The following is a 15,488-nucleotide window of genomic DNA, read 5'->3' as shown; positions in this document are numbered from 1 at the left end:
TCTGGGCAGCGCGAGCAGCAAGCCGCCGCCGCCGCCTCTCTGCGCCCCCAGGGCAGGCGGGAGCGCAACCGACCCCTCGCCGCGGCTCAGACCTCGCCGGCGCGCGGTGAGTTGTGGCCAGCGGGAAACCGGCAGAGGGGACCGTGCCCTCCGGCCTCAGGGGCGCGGGCTGCGGCGGGACATCGGGGCTCGGGGAGGTGGCCTCTGACGAGCTCCCGCGCTCAGGGCTGCCCGCAGGAGGGCCGGCGGACCCGAGCCCTCGGGGCTGGAGGGCGCGGGACCGGGGCTGGAGGGTCTCCCTTCCGGGCTGGGGCTGGCTCTCCCAAGGCTCCCGAGGGAGGGAACGGGGCAGCGGCTTTTTTTTTTTTTTTTTTTTTTTTTTTTTTTGCGGGCCTGGGGGAAAGTGTCTCCGTGTAGGGGTGTTATGTCAGGTTCTGCCGGATGGGGGGTCGTGCCAGCCCTCAGGTGGGGGCGGCGGCATTAGCGCGCCCCCTCTGCGGAGGGGCAGGGCAGACGGGGGCGCGGGGCATTATTTGCACCCCTTCCCCGCCGTCTCCCGGCGGGAGGGCAGCGCCAGCCTCGCGCGCCTCGGCTCCTCTCCCGTGCACCGCGTCCCGCTCCCCTGGCCGCCCTGGCGCCACCTTCGCCACCGGCCGAGCCCGGCACCCGCTTGCTCACGGCCGCGGCGCTTTGGGACGGCGCTCCAGAGTCTGGGGTCTCCCCGCGGCCCCGCGAGCTCAGGTGCTCCTCGGATACTCGGCACCGACCCTCTCCGAGACCTCGGTGAACCCGTGTCTCTATGGGGCCGCCCGAAGAGTGGCCAGGCCGTGTGTGTGTGTGTGTGTGTGTGTGTGCGTGTGCGCGCGCGCGCGCGCGTGTGTGTGTGTTGGGGGGGTCCTCTCCCGGGTCGGGCTTCCCGGACACCCAGGAACTGGAAGCGCCCCCTCCCCGCGCGGGGGCGGGGCCGGGAGGTGGAGGCTCGGACTGAGCGTGGCGCCCCCGCACAGGGGCGGTCTGAGGCTGTTTGTGCTGAAATGGGGCGGCGGTAGCGGCGGCAGGGAGTCCTGAGGCCCGAACGTAAGAGCGCCCCCTGCCCCCAGGCCACGAGTGACACCCCCGCCTTCAGACTTAAGGGCCTTTCTAGAGGAGGCTTCTTGCCGCCTTACCCCCTCTCTTCACCATCCCTGCCCCGGGGTGTGGGAAAAGCTGCTTTGCGGGACCGCGCTGGGCTGGGCTAGAGGGGTACCCGAATCCACGTGTCTATTAGAGTGGTGGTTAGTCTGTCTGACCCTCTGTCCTCTGTCAGAAAGCTCTTGGTGATGGGGGGGGGGGACTGTGTGTGTGTGTTCCCATCATAGTCCCCTATTCTGGGGTGACAGTGGGGGCTCAGGGCAGGCAGGACGGCCAGTGCTCTAAGTCTCCATTCTGGACGTCCCCTTTCCACAGCCTGCTACTCAGCCTCAGGTCCCTGAGGCCCGATCATGGTGGAAATGAAGGATGTTCTAATTCCCATCTCCCCACCCCCCCAGGGTGTGTGCTGGGTCGGCCAGCTTCCCCCCTCCCCCAGATCCACATGAAATCAGGGCCTGGGTGGTGAGAGAACTTCTACGAAGAGGTAGAGGGGAGGACAGGAGGACGAGGAGGCAGAGGTGAGGACCCGTGGGAAGTCTTTCCTGGTGACCTTTCCTGAGGTAGCAGAGAGAATTCCCACAGAGACGTCTGGAGGCCCCTGGGTGTGGTCACCTCTCCTGGGCAGGCTCTGGGGGCCAGTGGTGAGGGTCCCTGAAGAGGGCTTGCCTGAAGTGGAGAGTGGGGGTCAGAGCCCTGGGCTCCCTCCCTGGTTCCCCCAGAGGCCCTTCTTGGAGGGCCTCTCTAGCCTTGAGTCAGAGTCCTGTCCTTGGCATGGAGTGGCGGGCTCTTCGCATGCGTTGCTGCCCCTGGGCCTCGGCCTAGCCTTGGACGGGCATGCCTGCCCCCCTTATGAATTAGGTGACCACTGTCTTCACCTTCCTCCAACTTTTTGTCTTTTAGCCATAAACTTTCCCCCACCTGTCAACACCTTCCACCTCTCGGAGCCAAAAATATCAGAAAGTTATAACCCTCTGAGAACGGAGTCACTGCCAAGGGCTACCCCTCCTTGAGACCCTCCCTGAGGCATCTCCAAGAGGCCCAGAGAGGGAGATGGTATGCTTAACCCCAAAGAATGCTCTACTGGTGGTGATTCTCTGGAGAGAGATGCATGGGAAGGTGGGGGGTGGGGCACAAGGCGTGGCACGGAGAACAGGTCCTGAGGGGGCTGAGGAGGAGGAGGGGAGGCAGGGGAGGCAGGAGCATGTTAGGAGTTGAGCTGCTTTCTCGGCCTCAGTGGCCTAGCGTAGGCCGCTCCTGTCTTCCTCCCTCCTCCCTCCTCCCCCACCCTGCGTCTGGGCGGCTTCGTTCTGTTGGAGGCGTGACGTCCCCAGGAGGAGCGCCTTGCACAGCGGCAGGCAGGCAGCCTGCCCGAGGTAGGTGAGAGCACAGGGAGCCAGGGAGCCAGTGAGCAGTGTGCTGGCGGGCAGGGTTGGGGACAGGCCCAGGCCAGAAGAGCTCCGAGAGGTCCCCAGCACAGCTTCCAGGACGCTTGGCCACCCCTCAACCCACCATGCTGTAGGGGGACAGCTGGCAGGAAAGGATGGGACCAGGACCCACAGGCTTTATAATTACAGCCCATAGACGCATCCTCTCCTCTAGACAAGTGTGGCGCCAGCAGCCCCTCATTACCACCCACCCCAAGACAGCTGCCCACCCTGCTGTCATCCTCTGTGTGGCCGAGAACCTAACTTTGCAGCGGGCAGGCCCCCCTGGCAGCCTGGGCAGCTGGGCCCGCCGGCTGGCGGCTGGAAGGTTATCTCACTTCTGCAGAGTGGAAGCTGGCTTTGCTGCCTGTGTGGGGCGTGAGGGGAGCTGGCATCAGGGCCCTGGCTCTGCTCGCTGGGGCTGGCGGAAGAGCTGCTGGCTGTCCAGGCTGACCCCAGGGAGGAGGGGGCCGAGGGGCTTCCCTTGGTGGGCAGCCGGCCTGGAACCAAGGACACCAGCTTTCTGTTGCTCCCACCCAGCCCGGTGCCGGCTCCTGGAAAGAGCAAGGAGGGCTTGTTTTCACGTCAACTCTGCCCTAGTTAGCAGGGGACTATCAAAAATTAATTTAGAGATTTCATTGCCTTTGGCCCTTGCAGAGTGTGGGCTGCTTTTCCCCGGGCTCCTGGGAACTCGGTTTTGTTCTTGGCTGTGTACCGTCTCTGGCCTCCCTCCGTCCTCTCACCCTGCCTCTCTCCCACTGTCCCCCCTGCTGCCTCCCGGTCCAACCTGAAGCTTGTAACTGGGCATCCTAGACAAGCTTCCTTCCTTCTCCCCACCAGTCCTGGAGTCAAGCTTGGGGACTTCTGCCTCGGGCACCTTCTGCTCCCCCTACCTCGCTTTCCCTGCCTGAGCCTGCTTCTGAGAGGGAGGGGTAGCAGCAGAACTTGCCTGGGAAAAGACAGCCTACCCCACAGCCCTGCCTACCCTGCCTACTAGCCTGCAGGCCTGAGAGCCCCTTGCATTCCGTCCATGTTTCTCTTGGCTCCTTGGAAAAACGAGCACCACAAGGATAGTAACAATCACCCCCCTAGATTAAAGCTGATGACTCCCGTCGAAATGTTTTATTATTAACCTCACCGTTTAGCAATCTCGGGGCAGCAGTGAGGCATAAATATATGTGTACATACGTATATTAAATAAATTGGGGAACGCAGTGCATAATGACATTATCTGGACCCCGTTCAATTAAGGTAGATATTATCTGTGGTAACTGGGAAATGACAGCCCATAATGACAGCCCATGCCATTCTGGGCCGAGCCACGCCGACGAGCTGGCCGCGGTGTCTAGTTAAGCCTCCCTGTTCTGGGGAAAGCACTGGCTGCTCTTTGGCTGTGTTGCTGGGAGTCCCGGGAGAACTCAGGCAGCTGCTGGCCCCAGGCTGGGCCAGCCTGAACGGGGACCAGGAGGTTGGGTCCTGCACCATTCCCTATGCTTAGCCCTCCTGCCCCTCTGCTCCTCGGAGTGACAGAAACTACTAGCCCCTGGACCTGTTTTCTGGTTGGGGCTGTGACTTCTAGTAAAAACACTGTCTTTGCAACAGCGTGAGTTTTAGATTTGAATATAGGAATAAAGACTGGAGACTTGACTTGGTTTCTTGTTTCTAGTGAGGGATTACTTCATAGGTGTCACTGCCCCTTCTCTGTCCCCAGCCTCACTGTGGCCCAGGGATGGAAGGCTCCCCTCTAGCCGTGGTTACGTTCATTCATGGCTGTGCATGACAGTAGGGTTTGGGCTTTGACTTGCTAAGCCAGTGGGAGCCGGCCTTCCAGGGCAGTGCTGGAGGTGGTGGAGGGGCTCTGATTTAAGGAGGGGGGAACAGGAAGAAGGAGGAGAGAGGAAGAAACCACAGTAGCTGGGAAGCCCACAATAGCAACAGCTGCAAACGAAGCCACTTGCCCACTGGGATTGTGCCAGAAGCCTGCGGAGGGTGGCGGTAGGTGGGGGTGGGGCAAGTTGGGGGAGGAAGGAGAGGCCTGGGGGGGCTGCACGGAAGTGGGAGCTGGTGGGTAGAGGAGATTGGGGCTCTGGCTCTGGGAAAGGGGAGAGGTCAGGGTTGGGCATTTCCTGGGCTGAACTGGTGGGACCAAGGGCTGATGAGATACACTGGCTTTGCCCTCCACCTGCCTTAGCAGGCAGCTGCCCTTTGAGCTCACGTTTCTCTTGTCACAAATCCTTGCCTATCACTGAGCTCAAAGTCCCTCAGGGGGCCCCCATTTATCCATCTCCATAGGTTTTGCTTGATCTTGTACTCAGTGCCCTCTCTGACCTCCTCCGCTGCCCCTTCCCACCGCCCTCCAGGTACGCTGGCTTCCTTGCTGTTCCTTGAACAATGAATGCTAAGCGCAGGCTCAGGGCCTTTGCACCTGTTTCTCTCTACCTGGGACAGTTTTCTCCTGGAAACAGCTGATCTGCTCACATGCCACCTCCTCAGAGAAGGCTTCCCTGACTATCTTTTTCTGAAAAAGCCCCTGGGTCTTAACCTCTCTCCTTACCTGCCTTAGTTTTTCTTATAACCCTTTGATTCCCCGAAGTGCCACACATCTTTGTGCAGTACATATATCACCTCTCCTGTGCCACCCTCCCTCCCGCTGGGGGGCGATGTTGGCTCCCCAGGGCAGGTGCTGGTGTCTGCCACTCCCGGCAGTTTCCCCAGTGCCCAGAGCAGAGCCTGCCCACAGTAGGTGCTTAGCACATACTTGAATGTCACCTTGAATAACCAAGTGGTCATGGCACAAGGGATTGTATTCTATGCCTGACCACACAAGGGGGTTGTCAGAATTCAGTGCAAGGTCTGAGTCCTACTCTGTGGCGATCCGCTGCAGACTCTCTGCCCTGGGCTGCCTGCAGACTCTCTGCCCTGGGCTGCCTGCTGGCTCTGGGCAGGGACCCGGCTGTCTTGTTTATTGAGAATGTCCTGTGTTGTGACCGTTGGGCTAGGCACAGGGAATAAAGAGATGAGGGTGGTCCACCCAGGCCCCTAAAATCTTCCAGGCTCATCATTGCCAAATAACAACAGAGAAAGAGAAGTGTTAACATGGAAGGAGGAGGAAACAGAAACTTGGATAATCAGGGCAGGCTTCCTGGAGGAGGAAGGATCTCCGTTGATACCTGAAGGGTGAGAGTCACAGGGAGGAGGCTGGAGGGAATCAGAGTGGAGGAAGTACAGGCAATAGATTTGAAGTTTTTCTCCTCCTTAGTGGCTATCGGCATTCAGCTAAGCAATTGCTTCCTCATCGCTCCTGTCTTCCTTCCTTTTCGTCTTTCCTTCCACATCTACTTCTCTAGTGTCCAGCCCAGAACCAGTCACTTCTGATTCTAGCCCTTGCTGTTTCAGTGGAATAGGGAAGGGATGGCTTGTGGAGTGGGATCTGGGGGTTCTGCACTTGGGAGAGCTCCTGATGCAGGTTGGTGAGCTGGAGCTCCTGAGGGATGTGGAAAGAGGGGGCGGGGGGCCCAGACCCCACACTGTGCCCTCTTCCTTGCTCTTAGAACTTGGCCTGGCTCCGGGAATATCTGGGAGAAGGACTGCTGTTTCTATTAATACTGAACTTGATGACCTGGGAGAAGGGGTGGGAAGAGACCAGAATCATTCACTCACATCACATCATTCGTTCACTTTCACCAACTTCCACTGTGCCAGGCTAGGATACAGAGATGCCAAGATGAGTATGACACAGTCCCCTCAAGTTGTGGCCCCTGAGAGGAGAGGGTTGGGCTGCTGGGGTCTGAGGATGCTAGTTGGCCGTCCACCTTTCCCACGGACTGGGAGGCACACGGGTTGTTGCTGGTGCAGCGGGGAGGGGGTGCGGCTTCCTATTACCTGCTCCCTGGGTCTGAGCCTTGTCCATTTGGGAGGAGACTGTCCGGGAAAGCACACCTCTCCCTGGCCAGTGTGGGGTCCCAAGGGGGCTAGGAGAGAGGTGGCCACAGAGGTGTCCTGCCGTCTGGCATCTCGGGTCCTCCTGAGCTCCTGTGCGAATGGGGAGGTACAGGAAGGAGGGGAGGCCTCCGGTCCCCCCTCACCTCTTCCACTGGGGAGCGGAGCTGCCAGCCCCCTCCTGTGGAAATGTGAGATGTGGGCGGTGAGGCATCTAAACAGCTCGGGAGATTCAAAACTGACTCTACTCATCCATTCACAATGCCCCAGCCTCTGAGCACCTGGCTGGGCTGGGCCCCCTCAGGCAAAGGTGAAGAGATGAAAAGAGTGCTGGAGGGACCCTGGAAAGGCTGAGGGGAAGGGGCCACCAGCAGCTCTGGAAACATGGCTCAAAGGAAGGCAGAGGACAGGGGGCCTGGGTCTCCTGGCTGAGCCTGGGGGGTGGAAGAGCCAGGGTCCCTCCAGGGCTGAACACAGGTGTAAGCGACTGTGGGTGTGTTCCCTCACCCTCCTCCCCAGCAAAGTGCAGGGTCAGTCCCTCTGACCCTGCCCTTTACTTTGGTGTTTGGGAGAATTCTATTTCCTTAGTTTGGGGAGAATAAAATGGGTCTCAGGGCAGAGTAAATCAGAGTAAATCACGGTCTGTCTCTTTGGATCTGGTTGTTGTGCTGTGGTTTGTGGTTCTTCCTGGCTCAGGCCCTGGATGTGGGAGGAAGGATTTAGGGTAGATGCGAGGAAGCCTGGGGTCCTGCTTGTTAGGACTTGGGAGGGTCCCCGAGGCAGGTTGGCGGAGTTTCTCCCCACGGGGCTGCAGGTAGCACAGAGGCCCTCAGATGGTGGGGGGGCTGGGCTGGGGGAGGGAAGGGTCCACTGCTGTCATCTCCACGGCCCTTCTCACATCCCCTTTCACCGAAGAGACTGTTCTGAAAAATGTGGCTGGCCGGTGCACTGTTGTGTGTGAAGATGACGGCGCATTCTTGCCTCTGCTCCTCATCCCTCCTTCCCTGCCCCAGAGCCAGAGATCTGGCAGGGGGCAGAGAGGAAGGGAATACAGGGGTTGGAGGAGAGGGGCAGGGAAGGAGAGGGAAGGATAGAATAAGAGGCCCTGCTGGGAGTGTGTGCGCACACTGGCGGAGACTGGCCACCTTGCTGGTGACTTCATCTGGGGAGTGATGTATCCCCTCCCCCCAAAATATCCGAGGCATGAGCTTTCCTGGCTATTTTAGAATTCTGGGGGGGGGGTGATCTGAGGACTCCAAGCCCCCCTCCCCTAAGACAGCTGCTCTGTGGGGCATGGAAGGACAGGAGGCCTCGGCTTCCCCTCCTGTCCTACCCCCAGCCTCTGCTCTGGGTGGCTTCTTTCACTCTCAGAGTATTTTTACTTTTCCCTTGTTCCTGTTACAGGATCAAAGGAAGGAGGGGAGGCTAAAAGAGGTGGTGGTTCGCCCAGCTCTTTGGAGGTGTTCGGAAAAGGCAGACCTGGCAGGACTGAGGGATGGAGGGGGCCCGCTGGGTGGGGGCTGGGCCCAGTCCTGCTGGACGGAAGCCTGTGGGTTGTCGGGCTGGGGGCCTTGGGATCTCGACTCTACCCCTGCAAGTATTTGCTTTTCTCCTCACTGAGGCCTCCCTCCTCCATGCAACCTCCACCCTTCCCCCTTGTGTGTGCGCGTGTGTCTGTGGTTTCTGGTGTGTTTGTGTCTGTGTGGCGTGTGTGTGTGATATGTGTGCATATGATATGTGGTGTGTTTGTGTCTGTGGTGTAGGTATGTGGGGGGGTGTTTCATACAGTGTGTTGTGTGTATGTGGTGTGTGACATGTTTGTGTCTGTGTGGTATCTGTGTGTGCGGTGGGTATGTAGTGTGTGGTGCGTTTGTGTCTGTCTGGTGTGCATACACATGCCCGAGTGTGCACATCACTTGATCTAGAGGGGCTGAGGTTTCAAGGAGAAGCCAGTGTTGAGCCTTCACAAAGAATCTGGAAGCCTGAACAGAGCCTGACTGTCAGAAGCCAACGTTCATTGGTTTCCCAGCCTGACTCTGCCTTGCTGCAGCCTCGGCACCCAGCCTGTCCCGATACCAAAAGTCCTTACACTTTTAACTCAGGCAAACCAAGCCTGAACTTGCAGGATGAGAGACCCTCTGGGCAGTGTGGTGGGGTGTCAGGGGCATGGGCCTGCACGGCTCCGTGTGCCTAGGCCCTAGGTCACTGTCTGGGGTTCTCAGCCTTGGCTTCCTGGTCTGTGTGGTAGGGATCGGAAAACCCAGAGGCGTGAGCGTCACGTGAGAAAGCGTAAGCAAAGCCCTTAGTATAATGCCTGGCCCTTGGTGGTGTGTTGTCATTGGTAGTTATTTCTCCGTGGGCATTATAGCACTTGGAGGAGACAGTGTTGCGTTGTTCAGGCTGTCCCACCCGTGGGATGCAGGCCGGGAGGGGACTCCTTCCCATCACTGTCACGACTGAAAACGGCCTGCAGGGGCAGTATGGCCACCAGACTGCATCCTACTCTAACCCTTCCATTTTAGAGGTTTTGGAATTGAGAGCTTTCTAGGGGATGGCAGGGCAGTGGCAGGACCGTGGGAGTTGTTGAAGGGTCTCCAGTTTCTCTTGTCTGAACTGCCTAGTCCTGGCATCGTCAGCCAGTACCCCATAGCCCCTCACGCCATGTAGCCATCCGGGAAACAGAGCTGATAAACTCACTCAGGTGAAGGTGTAGGTGAGGATGACAGTTTCATACAGCTGTGGCCACCCCCTCCCTGCATTTCAACAGCTTTCAGTCCTAAGCCTTCCCCCGAAGACACTGACCCCCAGAGCTCTCACTGGATCCTAGCTTCATGGGTGAGGGTGGTTGTTAGGAAGATTTCTTGCAGCCTTCCCCAGGTCTCTCAGTATGACTGGTGCTGGCTTTGAGTCCCGAGTCCTGATCTTGCTGTGTGACTTTGGTAGAGTTATGTGATGCCTCTGGACTATCGGTTCACCTGCAGAATGAGAATTCATAGTTGTGTACTTGGCCTGAGGAGCTAATGGGTGAGGGAGCATTTTGACAGGGGGGTCAGATGTGAGGTGAGGACCTAGAGGACCCTTGCCAGAGAAGCCCAGGGATTGAGGCTGGACTCTCCAGTGCTGCACCCTCTTCTCTCCTCTCCTTTCCCCAAGACTGGAGCAGTCAGTCATTCCTTTGTGGGGGAAATTACAAGCCGGGACAGGTGGCTCCGAGACCCTGCTTGGCCTTGATGCAGGGACCACATCTCTAGGAAAACTGATACAAACACAAGCCCTTCTTCCAAATAACTAGGGAAACTGAGGCATAGATGTGGCTTGCTGGTCTTCATTTGACAAACCCATTGGGACGGGGGCCTTGGAGTCAGCCCCCCAGCCAATCCCTGACTCAGCTTCCAGCTCTTCTCCCTGTAGTCTTCTAAGTTGAGGGGAGGGAGATTGCTGGCTTTGAGCAGGAGGCTGGGGCCAAGGAAGGAACCCCAGGGGAAATTAGCCCAAATTAGCAGTGAGAATGAGGAAGAGCTGGTGTTCTCTCTTCTACCCTTGCAGATAAATATTTAATCACAACAACAATAATAATGACAATGATCATAATAATGTGCAGTAGCTCAGGCTGTAACCTGAGCCCCACTCTCAGAGGGAGAAAGTGGGGGAGAGAGAAGGAGCAGCCTAGAAAAGGGAGAGAGCATCAGAAAGAGGGTGGGGGAGGCCAAGGAGGCTTGCATCTTGAGCTCAGGAGCCCCTGGGGTTGCCCTCTGCCTGGGGTGGCAATGTGAAATTTCCATTGCATGAATCATGAGGAGAATCTGGAACCAGAACTGGAACCAAAACCAGCTTTCCTGGTCTCTGGGTCCCCAAGGAGCCTGAGTGTCTCTGGTCTGGAGCTGGCATCTGGGAAGCTAGGCTTCTACACAGTATTTTGCTTCTTACTACTCATGTGACTTGGGCAAAATGCATGCTCTCTTGCTCTGGGCCTCAGTTTCCTCATCTCTAAAATGGGGTTGGGCCCTGTGGAACTGGTTTCTTGTTCCTCCTTCAGGTGGGTGAATGTTGAGCAAGACCTCTCTTCCTCCCAAGCCCGTTCCGGGCTGTTCCTGGGGAGTGCGCTCTCTGATGCCCAAGTTTCTGATGGCAGTGGGTACAGGCCTTAAGAAATCTTCAAACATGACCTAATTTTTGCCCTGGGCTCTCCCACTTGAATCAAAGTTGAGCAGCAGCTCCAAGAAAACCAAGTTCAGATTTGTGGAGACTGTGGTGATAACCTCCAGCATCTCCTTCTCTCAAGCTCCTGATGAGAGATCAGAATAGCTAATGTCTTCTTTGGGCTTCTGTTTGATTCTCTCTCTCTCTCTCTCTCTCTCTCTCTCTCCCTTTAAGGTTGGTAGGAGGAGAGCATTGGAGCTGTTTTCTCCTTGATGCCAAGATACGTCAAGCTAGGAGCACTCTCCTCTTTTCACATTCATCCGTCAAGAACAGGCCTGCAGGACGTGGGGACCAAGACTAGAGCTCTGCTGCTCCCTGGCCACCCCCTGCCACCCGTGAGCATGGCCTGTGTTGGCAACTGAGCACTGCCTGCGTGGTGAGGAGCACCAGCATGGGTGACCCCGTTGGCTGCCCACGGCCACCCTGCTGCTGAAGCTGCCCCAGAGAGGCTTGTGGGGGCTGCCCTGCCCATGCTCACCCAGGCTGCAGGGCCAGGGGCCTGCCAAGGCTAGGAGTGGGGCCTGCCATTCATGGGTCTCTAGGGATTTCCGAGATGCCTGGGAAGACAGGCTGGGGCTGGTGGTGGGCCCGGCTGCCCCTCTGCCTGCTCCTTAGCCTTTATGGCCCCTGGGTGCCTTCCTCCCTGGGGAAGCCCAAGGGCCACCCCCACATGAATTCCATCCGCATAGATGGGGACATAACACTGGGAGGCCTGTTCCCTGTGCACGGCCGGGGCTCAGAGGGCAAGGCCTGCGGAGAACTTAAGAAGGAAAAGGGCATCCACCGGCTGGAGGCCATGCTCTTTGCCCTGGATCGCATCAACAATGACCCAGACCTGCTGCCCAACATCACGCTGGGCGCCCGCATTCTGGACACCTGCTCGAGGGACACCCATGCCCTCGAGCAGTCGCTGACCTTTGTGCAGGCGCTCATCGAGAAGGATGGCACAGAGGTCCGCTGTGGCAGTGGCGGCCCACCCATCATCACCAAACCCGAACGTGTGGTGGGTGTCATCGGTGCTTCAGGGAGCTCGGTCTCCATCATGGTGGCCAACATCCTCCGCCTCTTCAAGGTTAGTGCCCGGCTGGTTGGCCCCAGAGGTGTACTTCCACCAACAGCCCCAGCCCTCCACACCCAGGGTGCCAATCCTGGCCAGTTCCTTTCTCCTGTTCCCTCCTGGACTCTGGGGAAGAGAGTATGTTTCTCTGGAAGCAGTATATGAAAATTTGGTCAGTCCTATGTTCAGAGTGGAGGTATCAGGGAGGGACCCAGTGCCATGGTGCTGACCATGGTGCTGAAACAGCACTTGCCGCCTTGATCAACTGCGCTCATCTGTGGGGAATGCTGAACCGAGAGGGGAAAAGGAAATTCGGGCGAACAGAAAGGAGGAGGAGCTAAATGGACAGATATATAAAAAGACAGACAGATGGACACACAGAAACATAGGTAGATAGAAAGGTAAATAGAGTAAACTATAGATAGATAGAATGAAAATACAAATGTTGGAGATTGCCAGGGAGAAAAAGCAAGACTTTTGTTTTGACATTGTTTTCAAATAATTGCAGTTCCTAAGAAAGATATGTTTTTCTTCTGGTAACTGAGAAAGCCCTGTGTGGCCCTCCCACTCCACCCCTAGATTATGGTTAGAAAATGTGTCTTGATGTTTTAGATGGGGCATTGGGCTACAGAGAAGGGATGAGGACAGGGAACGGGCCTGAAAGGAGCAGGCGGTCTGTGTTTCTGTTGCTCTTGGCCCCAAACTAGGCTCCCCTTGCTCATTTCCTTCCTTCTGCCCTTCTTCCTCACACACCTTTCTCCCTTTCCTTCTGGAATCCTTCCCTGCCCCCTCCTTGCTACCTCCCTTCCTCTCTTCCTGGGGCAAGAGCTGCTGATTTGCAATTCAATTGGAGCCAAGTGCTTCGCTAAGCTGCTAAAACAACTGAAAGCTACCGGGTAGAGAGGAAAACATTACAAGCATTTTACCAATAATTATGAGCCGCTCTGCTCTCAGAGCCTGCCTTGTTTGGTGTGTGTGTGTGTGTGTGTGTGTGTGTGTGTGTGTGTGTATAAGGGGTGGGGGTAGGAAGAGGAAGGGAGGGAGAGTGGGAGGGAGAGAGAGACAGAAAGACAGACAGAGAGAGAGAGAGAGACAGAGACAGAGACAGAATGTGTGGAAGGAGGAGGAAGGAAAGCCCAGAGGAAGCCACTGGATCCCTCCTTCTCCCTGGTGTGGGACTCTCAGCCTCTGGAGATGGCCCCTTCCCTCCTCAGAGTCTCCAGAGTTCGGCTCAGTGGGCTGAGAGAGGCTGTCTGGGCTCATGCAGAGTGGGAAGTCTGAGGCTGGAGCTCTCTCACCAGGACCGTTTCTGGAGCTCATTTACCCAGTCCCATGATGCGTCAGTACTTGGGGGCATTTTTGGGAACGCGGGCAGAAGTGGGGGTGAATGGTATGGAAGGCCACCGTTGTGGGGATGGGGGTGGGGGCGGGTGGTAAAGAAAGGAAGCTGGAGCTGTCCCGTCAAAGTGTGGAGTGGCGGTTTGAACTTTGCTGGGCCATGTGCCGTGTTGTCCTCACCTACGGGCCTTCTTCCTGGAGTGTTGGTTTTACTTGATAGTTTTACTTGTTGGTTTTATGATAGTGTCGCTGGATGGAAAAACATCCAGCAACACTATCTTAATTTTCGAACAAGTGGATGCATTATGAAGAATGCAAAATTAAGAGGAAGGAAAGTTTGCAGTAGACAAACTGCCAGAGGGCAGTGCTCTGTGCTGCCAGAGGGCATTTCTGGTGGATGGCTTGGGGACAGCCTGGTCCAGTCCTCCCACCTGCCCTGCTTTGCATTGAGGAGTGGAGACCCAGAGGAGAGGGGGTGTAATGTCCAAAACGCAGTATCCTCAACAGCCAGAGACCACCAGGGAGACCGAGGCACACATGTAAAGGCAAAAGGCTTTATTATTACGGGCTTAGGCTCGCCAGGGCCTAAACTCGGGCTCACAGACTTCACCAGTGCAGTAGATCCATGCTGAGAGCCCGAACAAGGGCTGAGTAGGGTTTATATGGGGTTTGGGAAGGGGGAGTTATAAGAAATTGTAACATAGGTACAGTGATCCAGTCATAATGGTACAACAGTATTGGCAGCAACTTTAACCATACACATTGTTCAGAGCGTTTGTTACTTTTGGCGGGACCCAATCACAATATTTAGAGTAGTTTTGAAATTAATCAATTACAGAGCGAGCCCAGGGTCTTGTTCAGCAACTAATGGGTTAACTTTAACATTAGGTAACAGGGTCCTATCTAAAGTTCCTATCTGCAGGCCTCACCTTATAGAATGTGGGGAGAGGTAGCTGGCCTTTCCTGATTGGATACCACAAGGTGGTCTCTCCTGCTCTAGGCAATGTGCAGCTACCTGATAGTTTTGGGGAAACTGAAACTTAGGCCTTCTATTTCAGAGGGGAAACTTAAAGCCTGTCATGGTGTCTGTTTGGTTCAGACTCGTGTTCTTACAGGGGAAGCAGGGCTCAGGTGCTCAGGCCAGGGCCTGATGATGGTGATGGCTCCGGCTAGCTGAGTCATCACTTCAGCCTGCCTGCCCCAGGCCTGAGAGGTGAGGCTACCTCGGCCATCAGCAGAGGAGACACTGGGTGGGGTCTAGATCCCCAGCCTTGGGGAAGGCCAGACCACAGATGGGGCTGCTGCAGTTTCCTGATTGGAGCTGTTTATTAAACATTTCTGGTGGCTCTGGATGTTTTGATTTTTTTTTAACATTTATTTACTTCTGACAGAGTGTGAGCAGGGGAGGGGCAGAGAGAGACACACACACAGAATCTGAAGCAGTCTCCAGGCTCTGAGCTGTCAGCACAGAGCCCGTTGTGGGATTTGAACGCACGAACCATGAGATCATGACCTGAGCTTAAGTCGGATGCTCAACTGACTGAGCCGCCCAGACACCCCTACTCTGGGTGTTTTAGAACAGCAGGGCCCTGGGGTCTATGACCTCACTGAGTGCCCCCTGCCATCTCCCAGGGGCAGGCCAGTGCCCACTTTATAGGGAGGTAGAGAGGATCAAAGGATTGGAGAGGTGTCATGTGACATGGGGTAAAGGCTCCAAGAATGGTAAGCATATTCTTGGAAACATGGATATTTTGGGATGAGGCATCCAGTGACCCCACACGGCATTGTGTTCTGACTTCTGTACTAACCCTTCTCTGTCTGGTTGGGGAAAGGTCTCTGGTGAGGTGACAGTGCCTGGGCCAAAGTGCATCACCAGCCAGGGGTTCACAAGTGTTCCCTTATTTCTGCCCATCTGGTCACCTCTGAACATGGCCGAGGCCTCAGGTTTATCTGTGCCTCTTCAGATTACAGAGAGATGAATGGGTTGGGGCAGAAGGTCAGGAGTCTCCCTGGCTGCTCAGAAAGAGGGATGGGACTGGGGGGTGGGTAGAGTCCTGGGAGGAGAGAAGGGATGGAGGACAGAGGGGACATGTTGGGGAAGGGAGGGGAGGGGGAGGGCTGGGAGATGGGGACCGAGCCAGAAGGAGTCAGTCTTCTGTGGTCTGCATTCCCTGGGTTCCTTTTAACAGTGTTAATGTTCCAGGCTGGCGACAAGAGGGCTCCTCAATAATTAAACTGATAGAAATGAGAGGCTGGGTGAGAAACTTAAAAACCATTTACAGAGGCAAAAAGGTTGAACTTTGGTGGGAGGAGGTCTGGAGCAGAGGCCCCAGGCTGGCGAGGGCGAGGCGCCCAGGCAGGGATAGCTGTGTGTCAGGTGTCTATTTCAAAGGGCACCA

At 56.5% G+C, this 15,488-nt stretch overlaps 1 protein-coding gene across 7 annotated transcripts in view; it reads left to right on the top strand.

Moving 5' to 3' along the window:
• The window catches only part of GRM4 (glutamate metabotropic receptor 4), a 117,098-nt gene that overhangs the window by 934 nt on the left and 100,676 nt on the right, over window positions 1-15,488 (top strand). For 5 of the 7 annotated variants that reach the window (XM_029944221.1, XM_029944217.1, XM_029944223.1 and 2 more), the window contains exons 1-2: window positions 33-106; window positions 10,869-11,766. In XM_029944221.1, coding sequence (XP_029800081.1) covers window positions 11,248-11,766 — 519 coding nt within the window. In that variant the 5' untranslated portion in view covers window positions 33-106; window positions 10,869-11,247. Of the gene's footprint in view, window positions 1-32; window positions 107-4,404; window positions 4,551-10,868; window positions 11,767-15,488 lie in introns of those variants that run through there. The other 2 variants (XM_029944218.1, XM_029944219.1) reach the window with 2 other exon arrangements.

The sequence above is a fragment of the Suricata suricatta genome, chromosome 7 (assembly GCF_006229205.1).
Source record: "Suricata suricatta isolate VVHF042 chromosome 7, meerkat_22Aug2017_6uvM2_HiC, whole genome shotgun sequence".
NCBI lineage: Eukaryota > Metazoa > Chordata > Mammalia > Carnivora > Herpestidae > Suricata > Suricata suricatta.
The sequence above is the reverse complement of the archived record's forward strand: the minus strand, read 5'-3'. Positions and strand labels throughout refer to the sequence as shown.